General features: G+C 34.7%; 1 protein-coding gene across 3 annotated transcripts in view; it reads right to left on the bottom strand.

Moving 5' to 3' along the window:
- The window catches only part of NEDD4 (NEDD4 E3 ubiquitin protein ligase), a 61805-nt gene that overhangs the window by 4360 nt on the left and 35096 nt on the right, over nt 1-22349 (bottom strand). For all 3 annotated transcript variants that reach the window (XM_080396572.1, XM_080396570.1, XM_080396571.1), the window contains 22 exons: nt 21502-21552; nt 18688-18749; nt 16638-16740; nt 15601-15770; nt 14903-15020; nt 14599-14766; nt 12740-12805; nt 11935-12054; nt 11288-11494; nt 10230-10307; nt 9926-9980; nt 9777-9835; nt 8757-8822; nt 6263-6492; nt 5533-5654; nt 5366-5436; nt 3571-3666; nt 2466-2539; nt 2246-2306; nt 1612-1671; nt 1396-1503; nt 702-798 (listed from right to left, as the gene is read on the bottom strand). In XM_080396572.1, coding sequence (XP_080252698.1) covers nt 702-798; nt 1396-1503; nt 1612-1671; nt 2246-2306; nt 2466-2539; nt 3571-3666; nt 5366-5436; nt 5533-5654; nt 6263-6492; nt 8757-8822; nt 9777-9835; nt 9926-9980; nt 10230-10307; nt 11288-11494; nt 11935-12054; nt 12740-12805; nt 14599-14766; nt 14903-15020; nt 15601-15770; nt 16638-16740; nt 18688-18749; nt 21502-21552 — 2242 coding nt within the window. The remainder of the gene's footprint in view (nt 1-701; nt 799-1395; nt 1504-1611; nt 1672-2245; nt 2307-2465; nt 2540-3570; nt 3667-5365; nt 5437-5532; nt 5655-6262; nt 6493-8756; nt 8823-9776; nt 9836-9925; nt 9981-10229; nt 10308-11287; nt 11495-11934; nt 12055-12739; nt 12806-14598; nt 14767-14902; nt 15021-15600; nt 15771-16637; nt 16741-18687; nt 18750-21501; nt 21553-22349) is intronic.

Raw genomic sequence — 22349 nt, 5'->3', positions numbered from 1 at the left:
CTTTTAAAGGCTTAATAGAGTAGTCTAGCAGAAGAAGTAATAGCTGATGGCAGCTGAAAATAGACTTCCCATAAGCCAAACACCCCCACCCTTTGTGGGCTGTTCTATCCGCTTGTCCATGGTCTTTTCACAGAGGGTTTTCTGGCTTCGGTATTGAAGTCTGCTCCCTGCTGCCATCTGCTTGTTTCAGTCTCTGCACTGTAGGTTCACTATGTTTCTTTTGGCATTACGTTTAACTCGTGTCATTTCAGTGGTCCTCTTCAGAATATATCCTTACAATTCCAGTTGTATCTGAAGTGTGGCTTGCAAAAGCAGTTGGGGAACTTGGGGAAAACTTAAGTTAACTGCTAATGCCAGCATGTCTTTGTAATCAGATCTTGGATAACTGAGAACCTTCTTCAAGCTCAATCACGTGTTAAACAGGGATTTTTGCAGCTATTTAAGAGCTTTAAAAAACCACATTCATTTGAGAACTCCTACACATTTAAAAACTTCCAAAACCAGAATTAAAAAGACATATTTATAGAACACAGGAAACATGATCTAGAGTGACTCTAACTTCACTTTTATAAAGCCAGTATACACTCATTTTTACAGCAAAATTTGAAAAACAGTGTCGTGATACTTGATTTCAAACGTAGACACAACGTCGGTATCACATTCCCTGCTACTTCATTGTAAACATAATCATAAGTACTCACCATACAGCTCAGCAAACCCATTCATAGGTACACGTGATGTGCCAGTAACAAACTGAAGCAATCTTATTCTCTTTTCGGAGTCCATCATTAAGACTGCCTGTGTATGATAATGATTACAATTAAACATTTATTTTTAAAGTAATGTATTAAGCTAGCAGATTTACGCAAGTTTCTATTTCTAAATCATTATCCTTTATATATATATATGCGGGGTTTTTTTGTAGTGACACACAGTTCTCTGCCTATTGCTAAAAGACATTAAGTCAACAATTTTTTAATGACACTGTAACAGGAGTACGGTTACTGGCTAAGCAGGCTGTTGAAATACTTCCCTGAAAGATTTGGCCCCTACTTTCTTTGAAGTTTCCTGATGTTATGAACTAGCAGCCAAACTCCTGTAATTTATTAAACAGAAGAGTTTAACACCTCTTTAGTGTAACCATGCCAGAAAAACCTACACAGAAATATTTTAACCCCAGTCAGACATGGATTTTTTGGAAAAAGCAAGTATCAGTAGTGTATTTACATTCTTACCATGCATCTCATCTATAGTTTTCTTACTTTCTCAGGAGTCTTAATGGTCAAATATTTACCTACCTATTAATGAATTGCATTATAAACTAGCATAGCTGAAATACTACAGCTTTTGAGTAGGTTCTAAGTTAAAAAAAAAATAATCAGAATTTCATAATACCTTCCAGAACCACTGTATTACTTGATGGTTTATGTTGTAGCCATTTTTGTATTTTGTATGTAGTTTCCAATCAGCCACATCCACATCTCCGAGTCCACACATTAATAACTACACGGATAAAAAAAAAACAAAACACCAAAACAAACACCACCAGAAGTTTAAGTCGGTAACATTAAATTTCAACATAATTTGTTTCCTTTTCCATGAAACACTTACCTCTAGCTCATTTTCATCAAATATTTTAATCAGATCCTGTGGTATTAGTTCAAAAAAGCCCTAAAAAGACGAGGGATGATTCTTTTTTAAAAAAAAATCAAGTCAACATTATTTTAGCGTTTTTGTTCACTAAGAACAATATTTAGATGCTTTAATAAACAGAGCCAAAGCAATACATCAAATACAGATGTTTGAACACCAGCAGCCCCCAGTTCAGTTACAGTACTTTAATTCTGACTTATCTTTATTGTGCAACACTGAATGGTGAATATGCAAGTCTGAATATCATACTTGTGTAAATTATATTGCATATAAGGATAAACCAGCTAGTTTAAATCAAACTAATAGAATTAATTTTCATTTCTGCAGAATTCATTAAACTGATTGCACTACAGCCAAAGCTGTCAGCCAGGATTGAGAAATAAACAGATTTCTCAGTGTGAATTAAACACCTCAGTAAAAATATACCAAAAAGATTTTAAAGGCTGAAATAATTCAAAGCAGACAAACAGTATCACCGCCTTTTTTATACTTGTAGCAATATTATCTGTGGGTCTTCAGGATGTCCAAATAAGCTTGTCTTAAGATTAGATAGTACAAATTCTTAGAATTTCTGTAGTAATTAAAGCTATACCTCTTTAAAGGCTGCCATTTGTTTCTGTACTCTGCTCACAAATCTCCACTGGATTACAAGACTGTAAAAAAAAAAAAAAAAACAAAACCAAAAACATTTAAAATAAAAGCAATTTATACACAAAGCAACAGCTTCCTCTTGTTAATACAACTAACACACAGCCCCTATTACTAGAGGGACAATCCAGTAAGACACGTCACACACAGTGACCACTACTTACTGAATGTAGTCTCTCTTGTTCTTGTTGGTGACGACTATTTCTGATCCACCACTTTTCAGTTCATGTTGATGGGTCTAAAATGTGATACATAGAATAGGTCTTAAATAAGAGAAGTATGTGACAGAATTCATACATCAGTATTGTGTAATTTAGTTCACTCGAATAGTGCAGGATGTGAAAACTATAAGAGTCAGAATTGGTGTCACAGTTCACCTGAAAAAACAGAATTTGGTTGATTTTTTTTTTTTTTTTTTCCCAAAGCAAGTGTTATTCAGGGCTGCCAGATTTGCACACGAGTTTTCAGTAATGTGGACTTCACCAAGTGCATATTCAGTGACCCAGCCATTTTTCCAAATCTCAAGGAAAAACACAGAGCAATTTCAGCAATGGTTCCATTAAATAAGTGAATCAATATGCATAACAACGTTATGCATATATGCAATATAGAACCTCAGTAGACAAATATCTGATTTCTACTTTATTATGGATGTACATTTTCATGCTTCTACTTAAGGTCAATTTAGTTACACAAGACCACAAAGGCTACTGTCCTACTTGGATCTAGCTGACACCCATAATTTGCAATTTTTATTCAATACCTGTGGTATTTCTACACAACTTATCTTGGATAGCTCTCCACACAACAAACTTGTTGACTCCATAGTTTTCTAGTACATCTTAGAAAAAACCCTATTATTATCTCCCAGTGAAATTTATGATTCCAATCATTTCCAAAAGAGCTTATCTATTCCAGCCAATCACAGAAAACCAGTCTCTACTCCAGATTACTAATGGGACTATGGATATCTTAGTCTCAGTTGCATTCACAGCAACAGCTACATTTCAATACAAGTATTACTTACGAAAAAAGCACGAGTCATTTTTTAAAGCTCTGCTTATTTCCAAGTCCTTTATCACATCACAGCCAGGCTAAAAGAGCACTGCATGAGCATGTGCCAGCTAAACGCAGCAGCTGAGTGAACAAACCAACATGACTGTGAATGAAGGGTTTTTCTTAGTACCATACAGATAAAATCAGCTAATTTCACAGGTCAAATATTTTCTTTTGTGTTTTGTCTATTCTACTTTACATAAACATACTAACCTGACCAAAAAGTTCTTCATCAACGATAAATCTAAGGTCCAGTTCCGCTGGATCATTTTCAAGAATCCATCTCAGAGAATTGTAATATTCACTATCCTAAGAGAGAGAATTACAAAACAGTAAATACAAAATAGAGTAGCCGCTTTTTAAGCTACAAGAGGCTCCGTTACTGCCCAGTGAATGCTGCTACCTAGGATAATCCTGTATTGGATACAAAGACACTGCAACTGTACAAAGCTACAAAAACATCTGAAACCTGAAGACTCAGCAATCTCAGGACCAAAAAACTCTCACGTAGCAAAATGGTGATGTAAAAGCATTATCGGAAGTAATGTATTGTGGACTCTTCTCTGTCTCTCATCCTGTATTTAACTTCCCTTTATTGTCAGACATTACTACAAAGAGCCTTAGGGAATGAAAATTAAGATAAAGCAAAATCACATCCTGGGCTGCATCAAAAGAAGCATGGCCAGCATGTCAAGGGAGGTGATTCTTCTTCCCTACTCTGCTCTCGTGAGACCCCACCTGGGGTACTGCGTTCAGCTCTAGGGTCCCAGCACAAGACAGACATGGACCGGCTAAAGCAGAACCAGAGGAAGCCACAAAGATGATCGGGGGCTGAAGCACCTCTCCTATGAAGACAGGTTGAGAGAGTTGGGGCTGTTCAGCCTGGAGAAGAGGAGGCTCTAGGGGGAACTTAGAGCAGCCTGCCAGCACCTAAAGGGGCCGACAGGAAAGCTGGAGAGGAACTTTTTACAAAGGCATAAAGTGACAGAACAAGGGGTAATGGCTTTAAAGTGAAAGAGAGTAGGTTTCGGTTAGGTATTAGGAGGAACTTCTCCACTGTGAGGGTGGTGAGACACAGGAACAGGTTGCCCAGAGATGCTGTGGATGCCCCATCCCTGGCAGTGCTCAAGGCCAGGTGGGATGTAGCTTTGAGCAACCTGGTCTGGTGGAAGGTGTCCCTGCCCATGGCGGGGGGACTGGAACTAGGTGATCTTTAAGGTTCCTTCCAACCCAAACCATCCCATAATTTTATAGTACAAGAAGAAAAGAAAAGGAAAAAAAAACCAGGACACATTATAAAGCTATTACTCAGAAACAGATAGGAACTATATTCTGTATTCTTAAAGGACTATTTAATCAGTTATAGATTAAAGTCTATAAAAGCAGTTATAGATTATAAAAGTTATAGTTATAAAAGCAGTTATAGATTAAAGTCTATAAAGAATAGTCTTAAAGGACTATTTAATCAGTTATAGATTAAAGAGACTGAATAAAAATCACTCTGTCCATAACTATTCTAGATAAGAACCATTATACCATTACCAGGGAAACAAAAAAAAAAAAAAGAAGAAAATTAAGGGCCATGTTCCCCTCTAAAAACTTTACACTGTACTCACTTGTTAATATTTTCAGTCTCTGAACGTATAAGAATACATTTCTTTTTAGTTATCAAAACCCACAAACCTAATTTAACAAACTCGTTGAGACAGGGGTCCCGAAGATGTTTATTATTTAATTTTAGGAACCTTAGTGTCTAAAAATATTTCAAGAGTACATCATAGAAAGTTTAGAGACAAGTCTTCAATACAGCTTAACTTAAACCATAGTTCAGGTCTCTGATTTTCCTTGGAAGTTTTAAATCCTATATAACTTACAGACTTACAAAAGATGCAGCCTAAAATTTCTTTGAATCATGCACTTTCAACCTTCACTATTTCATTAAAGATGTATTAAAAAAAATTAATACGGACATGAAAGCCTAACATAGATGATAAAGCAAATTACATACCACAGACTCCATATCATGAAGCGTTATTGGTTTTTGGAGCATCATCTTGTAAAAAGGACGAATAAAAAAGGCTTTAAAGAAGAACAAATAAGTTGAACAGTATGTAACTTAGAATTCAAAATATGTACAATAATAATTTAAATATATTACATACAATAAATACTAACCATCCAAAAGTTTGCCATGGTAAACAGCCATTCCAGCTACACGACCTATAAACTTGAAATAAGAGAGATGATCTTCATTGCAAAGTCCAGAGTTTGGATTGATCTGCAGAGTATAGTTATCTCTGAAGTTGAGGGACGGAGTAGGGAAGAAAAAAGAAAAACAAAATGTTGTACTATTGGAACAGTCCCATATTTGAAGGTCCAAAAGACACTGCTGGTTAAATCAGGTGTTACTTTTCATGAAGTTGAAAAAAATAATCAATTTGGATTAGTGAATCACTAATCTAATATTAAACAATACTCAGTAGATGATTCTATTAGCATAACAGAAATAACAGTTTTGAAACACCACGAATTATCTTTCTAAGTTAGAGATATACCAAAAAGAAAGGATTAACTCCTATTGATTTTAAAGTAATCAGAATAACATTCCCTGTGTTATTTGTTAAATACTGCCTCTTCTGTAAATAGTACAAGCATATACTTGTGTATGCAAAGATGACATGGCTTAGGTTAGACTGCTGGAAAAAAACAAACACAGGTACTGTCTCCACATTATTCTCCTGTCAAACAAAGAACTAGGTGCAAAACATCACAGGCATTTACAGCTAAACGCCCCTATACAGTTTGGGGTGGGGGAAGCAATTCCATTCTGAAGGTAGGCATGAGAAATACAATTGATCTCCTTTCCCTAAATAGTCTTCAAGTCTTCCAAACCTGTATTACTTACGTAGCTGAATATTCAAACAATCCATAATAAGGATTAAACATTTCTTTAGAGAGAAGGAAGAACCATTCCCTGGCCACTCCTCCATAGTCTAAACCTTTTTCACCATCAAATTCAATCCAAAGTCTTGCTTTAAGGAAATCTGCTCTCTTTACAGCTATAATTCTTCTGTAAGAATCTTCGAGGATTGTTGTGCGATGAATTTTCATTTCAAATCTATTTGGAATATCACTCTAGAAATAAAAATATATTAAAAAATGAAGACATAGAATAATAGAAGAAAACCCAGCATCTTTCAGTCTTGCAGAGTATGCAAATTCTGTAAACAGACAAAGAATGGCACACAAATCCTGTTCTTAAAAATTTGTAAACATAACATGATATGATTGACAAGAGACTCTAATTACATGAGATTCAACTCACATGGAAAGTTTTGGGTACTAAGTTCTATTTCACACGAAGAAGATAGGGTTAAAGTATGTTCTTAGGGGTAACAGTATATACTCAGTTGTTCTATATGCAGCAAGGCATGGAATCCTTTTTAACACTGAAAATTCGCCATATTATAAGCTTGATTAAAAAAGCATCTCAGTTTATAAATAAAATTATTTTTAGAACAATTTTACCTGACATCTTCTAGTTCAATATTCTAACTATTAGGCTAGGTGTCTCATTCTCCTAAGACATATAATGACACACAAGTATTCCTACAGTATTAAAATAAAAATCAGTGCCCTTCAAATATGAAGTAACAGCAACAAATCACAATCTATCATACCAGGAAAACATTTGAATATAAATATCCAAGCTCATATTTGCTGCTGAGCTTTCAGAGTAAGCCCGTAATAAACGAGGACTAAACTTTGCTGAATCATTAAATCATATGAGAACAAAGTATTTTCTTGATTTCACTTGTTTTCAGCGTTTACTTCAGGCAAAACTGAGAAATTCAGTGAAAGTGGGAACAGGAAATTTCAGCTCATGTTGCTCTATGCCTAGATTAGGATCATGCAATGAAACTCAATGTATTTCAGATTTCAAAGAGCTAGTCACACTCAGTAGAAATAACAAATTTTTGAATGCAGAAATATTTAATAAATAACTCTGAAGTGCACGTGTTCAGATGCGCTTCTTTATTTTCTTACACTCCTTAAATAATATAGCCTGTTCCCGCCCCGCCAATAAAATAGAATGCTGCATTTAAATGTAATGCCTATTTGTATCCAACAACAGCTTGATCCAAACTACAAACAAAAAAATAATTACTTTGAGTAGAGGAACACATTGTCATTCTCCAAGCTGCAGAATTCTGTGCAATGTTTTATCGCTAATTTACATGGTGACTATGAGATATGGGTCTTTTTCATCCTTTCAGAAAATAGCAAAATATCCCCAAATTAAAAAAAAAAATAAATATATATTTTCCTGGTTTTAGTTGCAAATCAACTTCTCAGAAAAAAGTTGAAGCAATAATAAAATCAATTACTAAAACCAAACTTAGCTGATTAAAATGACTATTGAGTAATTAAATCTCAGTATAAATCAATCTGTCACTCTAACTGTCATTGAGGTATTTGTGAATGTTTAAAAGGCAGCAGTAATACAAGCTTTAAATACACATCTAACTCTTAGATTACTCAGAAAATATTGTGTAGCTGAGTTGTCTATCACTTTTCAGCTCATGATAATGACATTTCAATGAATGCCAAGCTTGCTTGACTAGGAACACAAAATGTAGATGCATATATAATTGTGTGCAATTTATGTGTCCGTTCAAAAGATACAGGTTTCAGAAAGGCTAAAGGTAGCCCTATTTACTTGGTAGGTAAAAGGCAAAGTATGGGTCTAAGCTCAAAGGCTATTTTTATATATATTATATATATATATATATATATAATATCTTCCAAGGCTACCCAATTTGATTGCAGTTGTGCAGACTCATTGTTATCTGGATATGCAGATGCTATTTACAGTCTTTTATGTTATGTGTTATAAATACATCTGGCACTGCTACTTCAAGCTAGAACTTGCAAATGACATTCATAAACTTCAGATATTAAGGCTATAACAATTTATTACAGTTATCTAGCCTGATCAAGATGACAGTACAGCTTTCTATCTGGACAGTCTAAAATCTATTCTGAGAACTTCTATTTCCATATTCTGAGTTCCAAAAACTAGTATATGCTAGGTCAGTGATTTCCAAACTTTTCTGTTGCCACCCTACTTCCAGGTTTACAACGTTTCTTAACCTTTTAGAATTTCTACTTTTTCAATTAGATTACGCAGTGATGAGACTGCAAGCAAAGTCACAAACCCTACTGTTAGATTAAATGCTAATTGTCACCAAGTTGCTGTTTCACAAATGTATTCTTGATCAGACTCTAAATCTATCTTCCATAAGCAGGTTACAAAGTTCCAATTTCTTTTCACTGTAACCTAAGCTTCCCTTTGTTTAGGGACATAAATTTCTGCTGGATTCCTACAGATTACTAACCTGTTTCTTCAATTTCTTTCTGAAGAACTCGTACTTCCGCTTATAGTCCCTCGAGTAAGGCACAGCCTTGGGAAAATAATAATAATAAAAAAATAAAAACCAAAAGAAAAAGCACTTGACATACTCAAACAATTAATGCAATATAAACTAGTCTACATTTATGAAGCATAGACATACACTGAAGTTCTGAGAAAACAGGAATATGTGTTTTACTAAGTATCAGAAGACTTTCAGTTTATGAATATATGGTCAGTTCAAAACATCTGGAATGAAAAGTACTCCTTCGTTCAAATCATTTGTTCTGATCCGTTCCATAGAATTTATCCTATACTTTACTGTTAGCTGATGTGACTGGCCCAGATCGAAGTGACCAAAATGCCTCTGGTGACTTACATAACACGAGGTCTCTCCTTGCTGTATCATGAGAGACCTGGCTACAAACACCCCTATTTTCCATGGACAGAGAAGGTTGTTTACATATGTGGGCTATTAATAAACACAGATATCAGTTGAACACTAAAACCCATCTATAATTATAATGTGTACCATCTTTGCAATTAGTCCTGGTAATTTTGCACTTCAGATTAAGTATCAAGGGTAGATAATTATTTTTCAGTTCGAAATTTATTTCATTCCTTTTAAAGCCATTTCACTGCCTTTTTTTTTTTATTTCTTTCTTTTTGTCTTTCCTTGTTTTCAAGTTTACTTCATGGATTGAGCTAGTTTTATATTGAACACTGTGGATAAAAAAAAAATAAAGTTTCTACCCCACTTCAACCCCCCCCTCCAGTCTATAAGGAAACTTCCTTACTGCTACAGGAACTGATCTTTTTCTGGCATTTAAAGACCATTTCCACAGAAAGCTTTCTAAACAGTCTTTATAAAGAAATAAAAACGCGTTGTTCAAGCACCCTGGAAGTTTCATCTTCTAGAACAACTAACTAGTAAATGACAATAGTTTGTTTGGATTCCATTAACAATATTTTGAAAAATATGTAAGGCTACGTAAGGAAAGCTTACTGGTCCAGTTATTGCCACATTCTGCAGTCGAGGATCCTCCCATTGTGTTCTCTTTGTATCTGCAAGACATTTTGTGATTAGTTTCATTAATTTAGATAATGTTCAGAAATAAAATTATGAGTGGGGGGAGAATACTACATTGTACATACTGTGATTTATGAAGAATATTCTTCCATCTGTGTGAGTTCTCTCTTCCCACCCTGGCTGTAAGAAGACGACACTTTTATTATAAATTTCTGACCATATAGTTTGCATACAACTCAACAACATCTGCAGCTAGGGGCATTCACCCCCTCCATCTACTCTCAGCATTGGAATTCAAAATATTTTCAAATATTCAAAATTTGCATGAAAAAAAGCAGGCTGCATTTTCTCATGTGCAAGTTTCAATGGTGCTAGTTTAAGTATTTAAATTGTTGTATTTGCAAAACAAGTATAAAACAGTTTACTTACTGGTAATGGACCCAGGTCTACTGGATCTAGGGACGCCTTTCTCCTTGGATGAGCAGCAATTTTCAGTCTTGGATCTTCCTTTGAAAACAAAACAAACAGCATGTTAAAATCTTTTTTTTTTCCTGTTTGTTAATGATTGCATAAAGAATATGCCTAGTACCAACTAGATAATTGTTGCGTATTCTGCAGCCAAGTAGTTCCTTGGGGATTCTCATTCCTCCAGCGTGCACAATCATCTTCTAATGACCTCTCACTTTTTTATATGTAAATTTATTTTAAAATCCTTCATTCAACTAAATTTTAGTGTAATTGAGTCAAATTAATCTTTTTGCATTGTTCCTGGCACACCTTGTGCTTTTGGGGTTTGGTGGTTGGGATTTTTCATTGTTTGGTTTGGTTTTTTTAGGGGGGTAGGGGGAAGGTGTTTGTGTTAAATGAGGTCTTTCTGTAATCCTGAAGAAATGAATATTAATTTTGAATCAATTTAATGCATTCCTGTATCTCTTTCACAGTAACAGTGACCTACTCTAAATACTTAAGTCGATCTATCAGCACTGCTTAGTGGCGTGCAGTGCCACTCTGTGGAACTGCAGCTGTACAACCCCACATCCATCTTGTAGCTACACCTGGCCTGCTTCCTCAAGAAATTTGTATTGGGCACTGTACCATGTGGTAAATTTGAAGTAACGTTTCCTGTCGCAGTAACACTTACAAAACTGATTTCTGTTAACAGCACATATAAGCTATCACAGTTCTACAGTTACAACAGAGGTGTCATCTAGGAGATGCTTTATATCTGTGAAATGGATTCCTATACACATCAGTGTTTTCCTCCTTCTGAGCTAAATTTTCAAGTACCAATACAGTTTGTAAAATTCACCCTGTTCTACCCATGATAGGTATTTTAAATGAGTTCACATTTTTATTACATATGTTCCTTAACAGACACGACACAGTTATCTTGGCACTAAAGAAACCTACAGAAGCTTGCTGAAAGCAGCAAAGCTTTGACTTGTTAGAAACTAAAATTTCAGTTCATGACAGCAGTTTCCCATTACCCATGTTGTCGTTTTGGTATTGTGGTCAATAAAGAATGGTCTCCCATTGGGTGCATGTCGGACTTCCCAGCCTTTAGGGAGAAATCCTTGCTCTGTTTCAGGCTGCTGCTGAGAAGACTGTGGTGATGAATCACTTGATGTTGCTTGTGGTTGTCTTCCTACAGGAATACTTTGCACAGCTGACAACTGACCTGTTTCCATAGCAGTCTAAGGTAAATGGGGGGGGGGGGGAAAAATCAAATCAAAGCCCTGTAGAGCAATATATTTTTTTCTATTTATCTGTATTTTTGACTCACGAAAGCAGTTTCATAAAGCAAGTGCCAGACATAGATTTGTTTAGTCTAATATCAATAACATTGACTAACAATCACTGATTATGCTACCAAGGTTGAAAGAAGTCTTTCAGGCTTCTCAATCAGCTATAACTCTCCAGAAGGCTTTCTTGGTAATAGTATTAATAATTAGTAATAAAATAATACTGTTCTTATCTCTTGTTGCATTCTGTCAGATACTTTATGTAGTGCTTTACCATTTATGCCTTTCACATATTCTATTTCAAAGAGTTCTCTAAACTTTAGTGCTATTATGTGAGATGTTTAAAAGGTTAAATTAATAAATAGATCAGTAAATTAGAAGACAGACAGTACCTGTACAACTGGCTTAATCCAGGTAGTGGTTCTAGAATTGTGATCTATATAGTAAGACCTCCCTTTTTCATCTTGTCGCTCTTCCCAGCCTGGGGGTAATCCGGATGAAGTAGGTAGTAACTAAATATTAGTGATAACGGAAGAAAAACAGTTAAGAAAATTATGAAACTGTGAAAAGGCTTTCCTCTGCCAAATTAAAACAACAAAACTATAATCCAGACGGTCGTGATTTTTGCAGATTGGATAAAATAGAAAAGCAGAACTTAAGTCCTTACTGAACAATATGAAGTAACAATTGGTTGGTTGTTTTGTGGGTTTGGTTTTTGTTTTTGTTTGGTTTTTTTTTTTTAATTCAAGCTCCTCATCTAAGAGGATTAATTTATAAACCTGGTTTAGGCATGGCTGATCCAGCCTAGTACTTCTGGCTATGAGCTCACAGTTTGCAGCGTCACCATGAAAACATAAAAGCTGTACCACCACCCTACCTTAATTACAAAGCAAATGATTTGAAAAACAAAACTCATACTTTCATGGGAAGACTACTTCCTTCTACAGGCTCTATCCATGCATTAAGCTAACGTTAAACCAAAACCACGAAGTTGGAATATGAAAGCTTTATAACGGAACTCCAATCTTGCTACACTTATAATTGCAATTTTGTCAGGACAGCTGCCAGAAGCAGAAGGCCAAATCTCATCTAAAATGTCAGCACGTAACACATAGTCTACAAAAATAAGTTTTACATGAAGAAAATCTTTCAGCTTCTTTGCAACACAAGCCTGTGGTTTTCTGGAGAGTGACGTACCACTGGATGTGCAGGCTGCTCTTCAGCTCTGTAAGTTTGCAGACTGCCTCTTCTGCTGGAATGGTTCTGGAAGCAGTGAAGAGAAATAATGTATTAGCTATTACTGCAGCTTTACCAATGGCAGCAAACAGTCAACAATAGTTATCACACTTCATTACAGTTTTCATCTTGAACAAAGTGTCTTATTTGTTTTGAAACGTCAATTTGATATAATATTTTTGAAACTCCTGTTTTAACACTGCTAGAAAAGTTAAGTTCACAGTGTGTATTGTAATCTTGAAACAGAATAATACAGAGGCTTGTGAAAGTTCTCAAAAACCCTAAAAACAGATGGTTTGGCACGTAAAACATTACAGTTAATTGAAACCAGTTACGTTACAGCTGAATTTACAGTATAGAACTTACTGTGTTATCTTGTCAGTAGACTAAAGCCTGTGATATATCAGAGCTAACAACTTTTCTGAGAGTAGATTAAGTTAACAATGACAAGGTAAGAGAGTTTTAGACACCCAGTTTGAAAAGAGCAATTCAATTCCTGGGCTTTGCATAAGCATCCACCTTTCTGCCTAGAGCCAATTTAGATCTCACATGCTACAATTAAGCAACTGTATTTCATCTTGCTGCAGAATTTCCCCAGTTATTTGAAGGATTTTTTCCCTCTCTACATACTCTTTTAGAATAATTCAAAGAAAAAGCAAGATTAAGTTCATAAGTTTATTTTTTGGGGGGGTGACAGTGGTGAAGGGAGGCAAGACTGTCATTCTAGCTGGCTCTTGCAAATAATTTGAACATCTGCCTCCTTCTTATCTTAGGCCACCCAAGCAACTCAAAAATAAGTTTTCTCGTTATCCATAGTATTCCAAATAACAGAGATCAAGCAAAGCGAGAATAACAAACTCTCACTTTGGCGTTTCCAGCAACACTATTGATGCCTTTTTACTAACTCAGAAAAACTGTCAATTCCAAATCTACATTTTACAGCAAGAAAAAAGCTAATAATTTTATTTAAACACCTAAATCTTACAGACTAGATGGTCTGGGTCACCTCTACAGGCTTTCCTGAATGGACAGTGGATTTCTCAAGTCACAGATCAGGTTACAAGGCTGTTTGTGGAGCTCGGCTTTCACAAGACAGCTGAGCTTATTTAATTGCTCGCTACCACCAAAAAGACAATTCCTACTCCTGGCAACGTACTCCTGCTGCTTCTCATTTGCCACCACAGTATTTGTCAGACAACCTAGCATATTGTTTCAACTTGCTAAAATAGCAAAAACAGAGTTGGGGGAAAAAAGAATAGTTTTCTTCTGGGTTAGCAAACTGAAAACACTCACTGAGAGGTCAGGCAAGTTTCATAACTGGTGCGGGGGCAGCGGAACTGTATGAACAGGGTCCCTTTTTCACTGCTATGGAGTCACCAGGTTTACTCGGCCCCACCATAAAAATCTTATCCCAGTATTCACAATGAAAACTGGAATTATCTTAAAACTTGTCCTAGTGGAAGAAGTGACCAATATAGCACAACTCCCTTAGAAATAAGCTTTCAGGATACAGACACCTTCCTTCACCTGTAGTTTTCAATAGCATTCTGTATGACAGTGTAAGACGACCAAAAAATACTTCACACAAGTATGTTTTAATCTCAGGCAAAAATTCATATAAGAAAAGTGTGGAAGAATAAAATGTTTGCTTAGATGGGCTTCAATAGTAAAAAGCTTATTCTTAAGCTCTCTGCCTTAGGGATGAAATTGAAAATGTAATTGTTAAATGAAGTATTTATGGATCTAATCCTATCAGTTATAACATTTTGTGCAAAACACAGATATTTCTGTATATTAGAACAATAAGAAAAATAATTTACAGTGTAGGCTGCTGACTGGCCAGTAGCTGAACTTCCAGAGGTAGTAAGTCTGGTATTCAATTCTTCTGCAAGATGAGACTGTATATCACAATTACTCTGTGAGAGAGGTATTTGAACATTCTGATTGCTATACATTGTTGCCTCATCTTCAGTTATAATTTCCCAGCTCTTTAAAAAGAAAATAAAGAAAAAATATTTTTTAAAAGGAGTTTCAAGTTACAAATTTTAAATCTAGTCAGAAAGCTTGTATTACAAGTTACTTGCATTTCAGAAACATTTAGAGATGTTTGTGGTTTTTTTTTACCTCGGGGGAATCTCTGTTGTCTAGATTTTCCGTATCCTCCGATATCTGTCGCCGGTGAGTGAACACATGCTGGGCCTCCAACTGCACGCTACCAATATCTGCAACAGCTACACTGTCCCTGTTGGGGGTTGAGTGAGCATACAGTAGCCGTATTTTATCTTTCAACAGTGAGCTAGGCTAACAGCAAAAACATCTATTATGGTCACTTTGGCAGAAGATAAAGAAACAGTCATGAGCTGCAATAATTGATGTAAACAGTTTAAAAAAAGAATAAGCAATCATGTCAATGTGAAGTGCAAGTTAAACCAAAGAACCAGACAGTACTCCAGGTATTATTTCTGTAATTCACATTCTAAGGAAAAGAAAAACAAACTAACCAACCCTGAAAAAACCTAAGGTAAATAATTTAATGCAGTCCCTGCTGGGAAGGAGGAGTCAGGCTTTGAGTGTGAAAATAATTTCCTTTCCATTACTGTAGTTATTATCTCTTACAATTGCAACCAGTTTCTATTTGAATGCATACTTCCAGAGAACAGGAAGAGTACTGTGCAGTTAAAATGACTACTCTCGCAGGTTAAACTATAGAAGGCTCTCTACTGGTTCTCAAGCTTTCTAGTTCTCCTTGCTTTCAATGTAACTAGAGTGCATTAGTTGCACTAGTTAATATAAGACTTGAATTTTTAGGCCAAAAGACATACTGGGCAGTTGGTCTTTTCCACTGTGTTCTTCTGAATTCATGATTGACATAGTAGGTCCTGCCAAGGATGTCTTGCCTTTCTTCCCAGCCTGAAGGCAGCGGAGGAGGTTCCTGCTGCTGCTGTTGTGGCTGGCTAGCAGCATCTGGTTGGTCCAATATAATCCACCCAGGCTAGAAGATATAATATTAACTGCCTTAAATACTACCAAAGTTGAAAAAGCATTTCCATTTATTAAACCATACTCCTTTTAAGGTGCAGTTCCACTACATCTTAAGCCAATAAGATGGGCTCTGGATTTTATTGTGTGTATTTTTCAAGAAATGATAGGACAAACCATGCATGCAGAAATCTTTTTTTTTTTAACTCAAGATCCTTAAACATATTAGCACCAAAATTGTTTATCCAGGAAAATAAAGAGCATTCATAGAATACATCCAAAGAAGTAAACAGATCTCATTTCATACACATGCTGCAAATGTACTAGTCAAATGAGCTGTAACATTAAATATTACAACATTTTGCAACAGAAAGTTTAATTACAGCAAAGGTGGCCATGCTGATTAGAGTTGTTTAAGTCTTGAAAAGAAATCCATTGATCTAAATTGGATATGCTTACAAAAGATTACAAATGTAAAGTAGTTAAGATTAAAATATCCCTATAAATTGGAGAGAGCTCAAACTAAAACTAGCAAGATGTCAGTGCCTGGCTGGCTGGGGTCAAACAACATTAAACAGCAGTAAAAATACTGGGCGATGATATTTCCATTAATTCTAAATCAAGACAAGTTATATAGACGTATCTAAAAAAAGAAAATTTGCCATATACTGAAAAACTCACTCCTTGAGTTAGAAAAACTGCTCCACAATTTTTATACATTTACAACTTTTATGTATGATACAAGCAATTGTTCTTAACCAGTTTGTTTCTAAAACACTATTTATAGCTTAGTGATTCTTAACATTCATTTTTACTGTAGCTACCCTTAAAAGCTAAAGATACTTGCTAGGGTTTTCAGCAATAAATACATCTTTCCCACCTCTAAATCTTCAGCCTGTTCTGTGGTTTCTTCTTCAGACCCACTGCTTTTCGGTAAATAAGTCATTTTTAATCTAAGGTGGCCTTTAACTCTTGATTTATGGCTGCAGAAGAGAAAATAAAATGTTCTTATTATGCACTTGTGTAATTGTTAGCTGAAAATAAAACTGCTAAAAAGCACAGCTAGAGGATTATTCTTAGGTTTCTCAATACAAACTTGGCTTCTTATATTTTAAATTGAGTTCTGTAATAGTATCAAGTTTTTAGACTTCTGAATACACCTTGGTATTAGGTACCACAAAGGAAAACCTTTCTTTCCAAGTCACTCTTTTGAAAACTTCCCTAGTATACAATGCACAAAGAACAAGAAAATAAGAAGGATGAGAATTTAATTCATATTATTATAATACACAGTCAAATTATTAAGTATTATTTCAACTTAAAGGACTACTTTTCCTAAAACTAAGTTACAGCAAGCTCATATACTTCAGCATCTGCCTCTGTATTTATCTTAATGCACTGTCTCAAGTCTGAAAATAGGCTCTTCCCATATTGAATTTGTTCAGTATTTTCACTTGGTAATGAAATTTGCCGCATTATCTCATCTGTTTGACTAGTGCATAAAAAACAAACAGAGAGTCTTAAAAATATCACTGATAAGTCAACTTGGATACGTGCACATCATATTACTAAAATAAAGAAAAATCCCAAAACCCACTCCCATCATTAAGGTCTAATGCTTTGCTTCCCTCCCCCCAATACAGAAAGCGAATTACATTTCCTGATACTCAGAAAGAGCATTTCATGTTGGATTGTAAACATGTTCACAGAGACGGCATTTTGGTTTCAGAAATACCTACATCCCTTTGAAAGAGGAAGTAACCATTGTACTGGAAAGTAAGATAGCAGGTTAAAGTAATTCATTTCAGCGTATTAACGTATTAGTAATTCTTACTCAGCTTGAGGTTTTGGGAAGGCAGTAACCTTATTATTAATATCCCTGTCTAAATAAATGCACACATGCACAAAATTGAAGAACATGCATTAACAATACTGAAGCATCTAAAAGTTACAGTAAGATTTCAAGGCAGAGAAGTGCATGAACCTATGGCAGCATCTCTTACTACAAAGCGTTGCCAAATTCACATGGCAGCCACTACAAGGAGAGGTCAGATGCTTGACTAACAGACAAAAATTTAATTTATGCGGAGGCAATAAATATTATTCTTCATTCATTTACAGGACAAGAAATGTTAAATTCAGAAAAATAGGAGATCAAAATGAAACAACAGTCACTACCTGTTAAAACCCACTGATGTGCTAAAAATGAGTCAGTATAATAACTACAGTAAAAATAGTCTTCTGCTACCAACATGGCTGAGAAAGATCTATAGATCCCACATGTTCTGACATTATTTCTCAATTGTAACCTATTATCTGAAAAATGCTGACATGCATTTTGTGCATTTTATTAGAAATAAGTTCCTAAAAACTGTTCAGATTTATGTTAGGAATCTCCATTTTAAAAACAAATATGAAACACTTAACATCAGCGTCAAAGTGCTACCTATCATTTAAAAATTCCTCAAGTTTTTTTTAACAGAGGTCTTCCTAAATGTTAAGCAGCTTTTCAGTTTAAGTTTTATTATGTTTAGAATTAAAGTCACATGAAACTGCTTACATGAAAAAGGCAAACAAAAGAGACAGGAAGGCAAAAAACAATCTCAATTTGGAAAGGGATAAATCAGTTACAGCATAACACTGGTCACCGATTTCACTGTTCAGTGATGTAGTAAATGGTTTAGATGAAGCTACAATGTGAATTATATCACAGCCTGAAGAAAAATGGTTTATTCTTACCAATCTCTTAAGTATTTAAACAAACACTGACTTTTTAGTAGAACCAAAAATGTTTACTCTGTTGCTGCTCAAATTTCTTTGATGAAAACATAAATGTTCAGCCAATATTTACATATGTACAAGTAATAAGTAATTATTTAACAGCCTTGTTTAGGTATGTAAGTTAGAATTTTTATGTGGCATTTACTAACCTTCTCGGATGAAGAACAAAATCCTTAAATGTATATGGTCTCTCCATACTTGGATTTTCTGTCTGAATAAGACAACATTTTTCAAGAAAAAATCTGTATCAGACACTTAAGTTAGAGAAAATTATCAGAAATTTACAACAATTGTCTTTAAAGGCCACATAACATTTTACAATTTAAGTTATAAGTTTAGGTACAGTAATAGTAATGCCAGCTTTAATCTTAGTAATAAGACTAATTCCCCAGTTCAAGAAAAAATAATTACCTTTCAGTGTATACATAGATTACAGTTTCTAAAGCACAGAAAAAAACCAAGCAACTGTTTAACCTGAAATTAAGAAACAGATTCTCAAATTTTCACATTTAAAAGATCTACCATAACCCTTTTTCCTCCCTTACTATTTTTCAATTATTGTTTTACACAGAACAAACACAAAAAGCCACTTCTAGCTTTAAGACTTGGGGATAAAAAATAATGAGAGGAATCCATTCTGAGAACATTTCTGTTCTAATTCACAGAAGTGAAGTTGCTCAACAGAAAGAAGCACAGAGGTAAACAGACATAATTTTATAAATATACATCCCAGGTACAGATAGAGAAATACACATGAGAGATCACTAAAGAAAGATTTGGTTTTCTGGTTAATATAAATACTTATAATGCATCTGAAGTTCTGCAATTCTTACAAAAACATTTTTGTAATACCGTATTTTTAAAAACATCTGTAAATATCTTCTTTGATTCTCTCTACACACATATCCCCTGCCCCTTTTTCAGTCGTTTGTAAATTCTGGGGAGCTAACCCAATACATTTTAACTGTTTCAAGAAGTACTTTATAATACATGAGGAAAAACTTGCAATTGCTGTATTTGTAGACCTTTTACTTTAGAAAAATGGTACACGATGCAATCCTCAAAGGCTGAGCTAATTTGACTGGAAAGAGACATAAAAAAATACAGAATCTAAAGGTTAGACATTTTATTAAGTTATAGACAGAATTTTATTTGGAACTGTTGAACTTTGTTATGAAAAATTCCTACGATTAAGCTGAGTACATTTTACTGAATGTGATAACTATTACATCAAATCTCAGAAAGAAAAATGCTCTCTTGTATTTCAGAAATTTCAGTGTAAGCTCTTAATAAAACAATTCAGAAATACTACACAAGCTGAAGTGTTCCACCTCCACTGAATTAAAATGCAGATCTTCAATCCTGTAACAATATACATGTTACACTGGTGTTATCTGCAAGATCAGTTTCTATATTTATAAAATGAATCGTTTTACATCAAAGATAAATAGTTCTTTGAAATTTAAATGGAATTAAGCTTGGGTTTTGGTTTTGCGGGGGCTTGGATGGGTTTTTTCCCCCCTCCAACATTACATTATTGCTACCTACACACAAACACACTATGAAAATAGATCACTGAGGAGAGAAAAAGAAAGATTATCTTCTTAATCTAAATTTTATAATTATTGTTCTGACTTCCCAAAAAAAGAACAGCTGCCTCAGACTCAACAATACATTATATCTGGATTCAAACATTTTGGTTTTGGAAAGAGCAAATTTGTATCTGCCAACTATCTTACCTCGCAGATTATTTGCCCTTTTTCCATGTCTGCAATTACCAGCTCTTTTTAGTTATGAGTAGTCTGCATTTGCACAGCATGAAGCAAAACCAAAAGTGCATGTAATAAAGAATTTATAAACTGATTATTTATCCAAGTTGTATTTACTTATATAAATGAGAGACTTTCCAAAAATCCACCTATATTTGGACCAATGAAGTACAATGGATTTAGATGGCAAGAACAAATAATTAATAACAAGGAACCAGGAGGATGGAAACAGAACACAGGGAAAAGCAGACGTTCAAGGCAGGTAAGAAAATAGCCATGAAAATACTCAAGTGAGGCTCTATAACCTAGTTCATGCTTTTTTTAAATAAATTAAAAAAAAAAGACACCAATACATCCAAAATACTCCAGATATTGCTGTCCAGCTTATCAGTGGGAAGTGAGAACACAGACAGTCTCCTTCAGAGGGCAATTACGGTCGGTCTTTCCAACCCACCTGACTGAGGGAAAGGGGTTAGTGTGATCTCACATCCCAGTTACAGTGGGAAACGGGACATATATAACTACTCCTGACACAGTTCTTACCGGAATGAAAGTACAACTGCTCTTGGAAAGGTTTTTCCACAGTTGTTATCCTGTCTTTAAAACAGTTGCTGATAAATCTGTTAGTATTTGCTAATGTTTTGAAAACTCAGAAGAAAATGAAAAGGCTTACATGTTTCAATGTTCTTGGTGATATTTCTTTAAAAACCAACAGTGTGCTTTGCAAAAGAAATACAAAACCGAAACAAAAACAATGTACAAAACAACACTAGCTCTATTTCCCACTTACCCTCTTCTGTATCTGTTTATGGGAATAAGTTATATTTAAAGTAAATATGTCGACTTTAAAGAAAATATTTTAAGAAATGTGACAATAATTACAGTATCTTCTTGTCTTTAAGACTGTTTGAATACTTGCATTTTATTCTTGGAAAAGCTATAAGCACCCCTAACTTTTAACAGCAGAAACCAGTATCTAAACACAAGATAACCTAGAGGTTTTTGACAAATACCAGCACTAAAATACTCCTAACAAATCCCCGTAAGAAAACCAAACAAAAACCCCACAGACCAGAAGAATTTAATCACTTATATTATCAGTATGGTTAACTTCCTTAGATAACAAATACAGTTGCATACAGAATGCTTTTCCCTTTCATAGTCTTAAAACAAAAACAAACAAAAAATACAAACCGGTAACTGATAAAGAGGAATATCCACTTGCCCAAGAAAATCATCTCGAGTCTACAGAAAATAAAAACAAACAAAACAAAAAAACCACAGAAAGTTTAAAGTTGCAAAGTGTTTTAAAAACATTATTGCACAGCCCTCATAGCATAGCAATGCTTTCTAAAAATTCAAAGATACTCTCAAATTATAGACAATGAAACTTGTTCTGTACAGAATGAATTCTGATTGACCCAACACTCACAAGCCTTTGACAGCTTTGTCTTCCTCAAAATAAATGAAATTTCAGAGAACTGGGCATGGAAATTTAGATAAGTTTTTTAAAAATCATATAGACTAATGTTAATAAAGCATGAGAAGGTTGTCCAGCATAAGGACTGAGATTGTCAGCATCTCCAATAGAAACAGGATTCTAAAGGGCTAAGAGTAAACACACTTTTTCCCCTTAGCTGTTTCAGTAAAATAATTGTCTTGTTGGATACTTAAGCAACTAAACATTTATCACAAATTAAAATAGAATTAAAGACCTTTCTCCTAGGAGTGCCTGACAATTTCTATAAGCATAGGCAGCTATTAAAACATATATAAACAACTTTTTCTTTTCAAAATAATACAGCTACTGGCAAAAATAAGACAGAGCAAAAATAAGTTTCATCTGTGATAAGTGTTTTGGAAGTTCCAGTAATTCCAGTGGTCTCAAGCCTGGCAGCAGGAGCTCAAAGTTTGGCGTGTTCCCTACCCCCTGCCAACATTCCTGTTGACATCTGAAAATATGCTAAAATTTGTTGTATCTAAGAAAAAATACCATTTGCCTACACACATTGAAAAGTTTAGTTTTAACAACTAAAATCTTA

Source organism: Falco punctatus (assembly GCF_963210335.1).
Source record: "Falco punctatus genome assembly, chromosome: 7".
Classification (NCBI taxonomy): domain Eukaryota; kingdom Metazoa; phylum Chordata; class Aves; order Falconiformes; family Falconidae; genus Falco; species Falco punctatus.
Note: the sequence above shows the minus strand (reverse complement) of the source record. Positions and strands in the feature narration are given on the sequence as shown.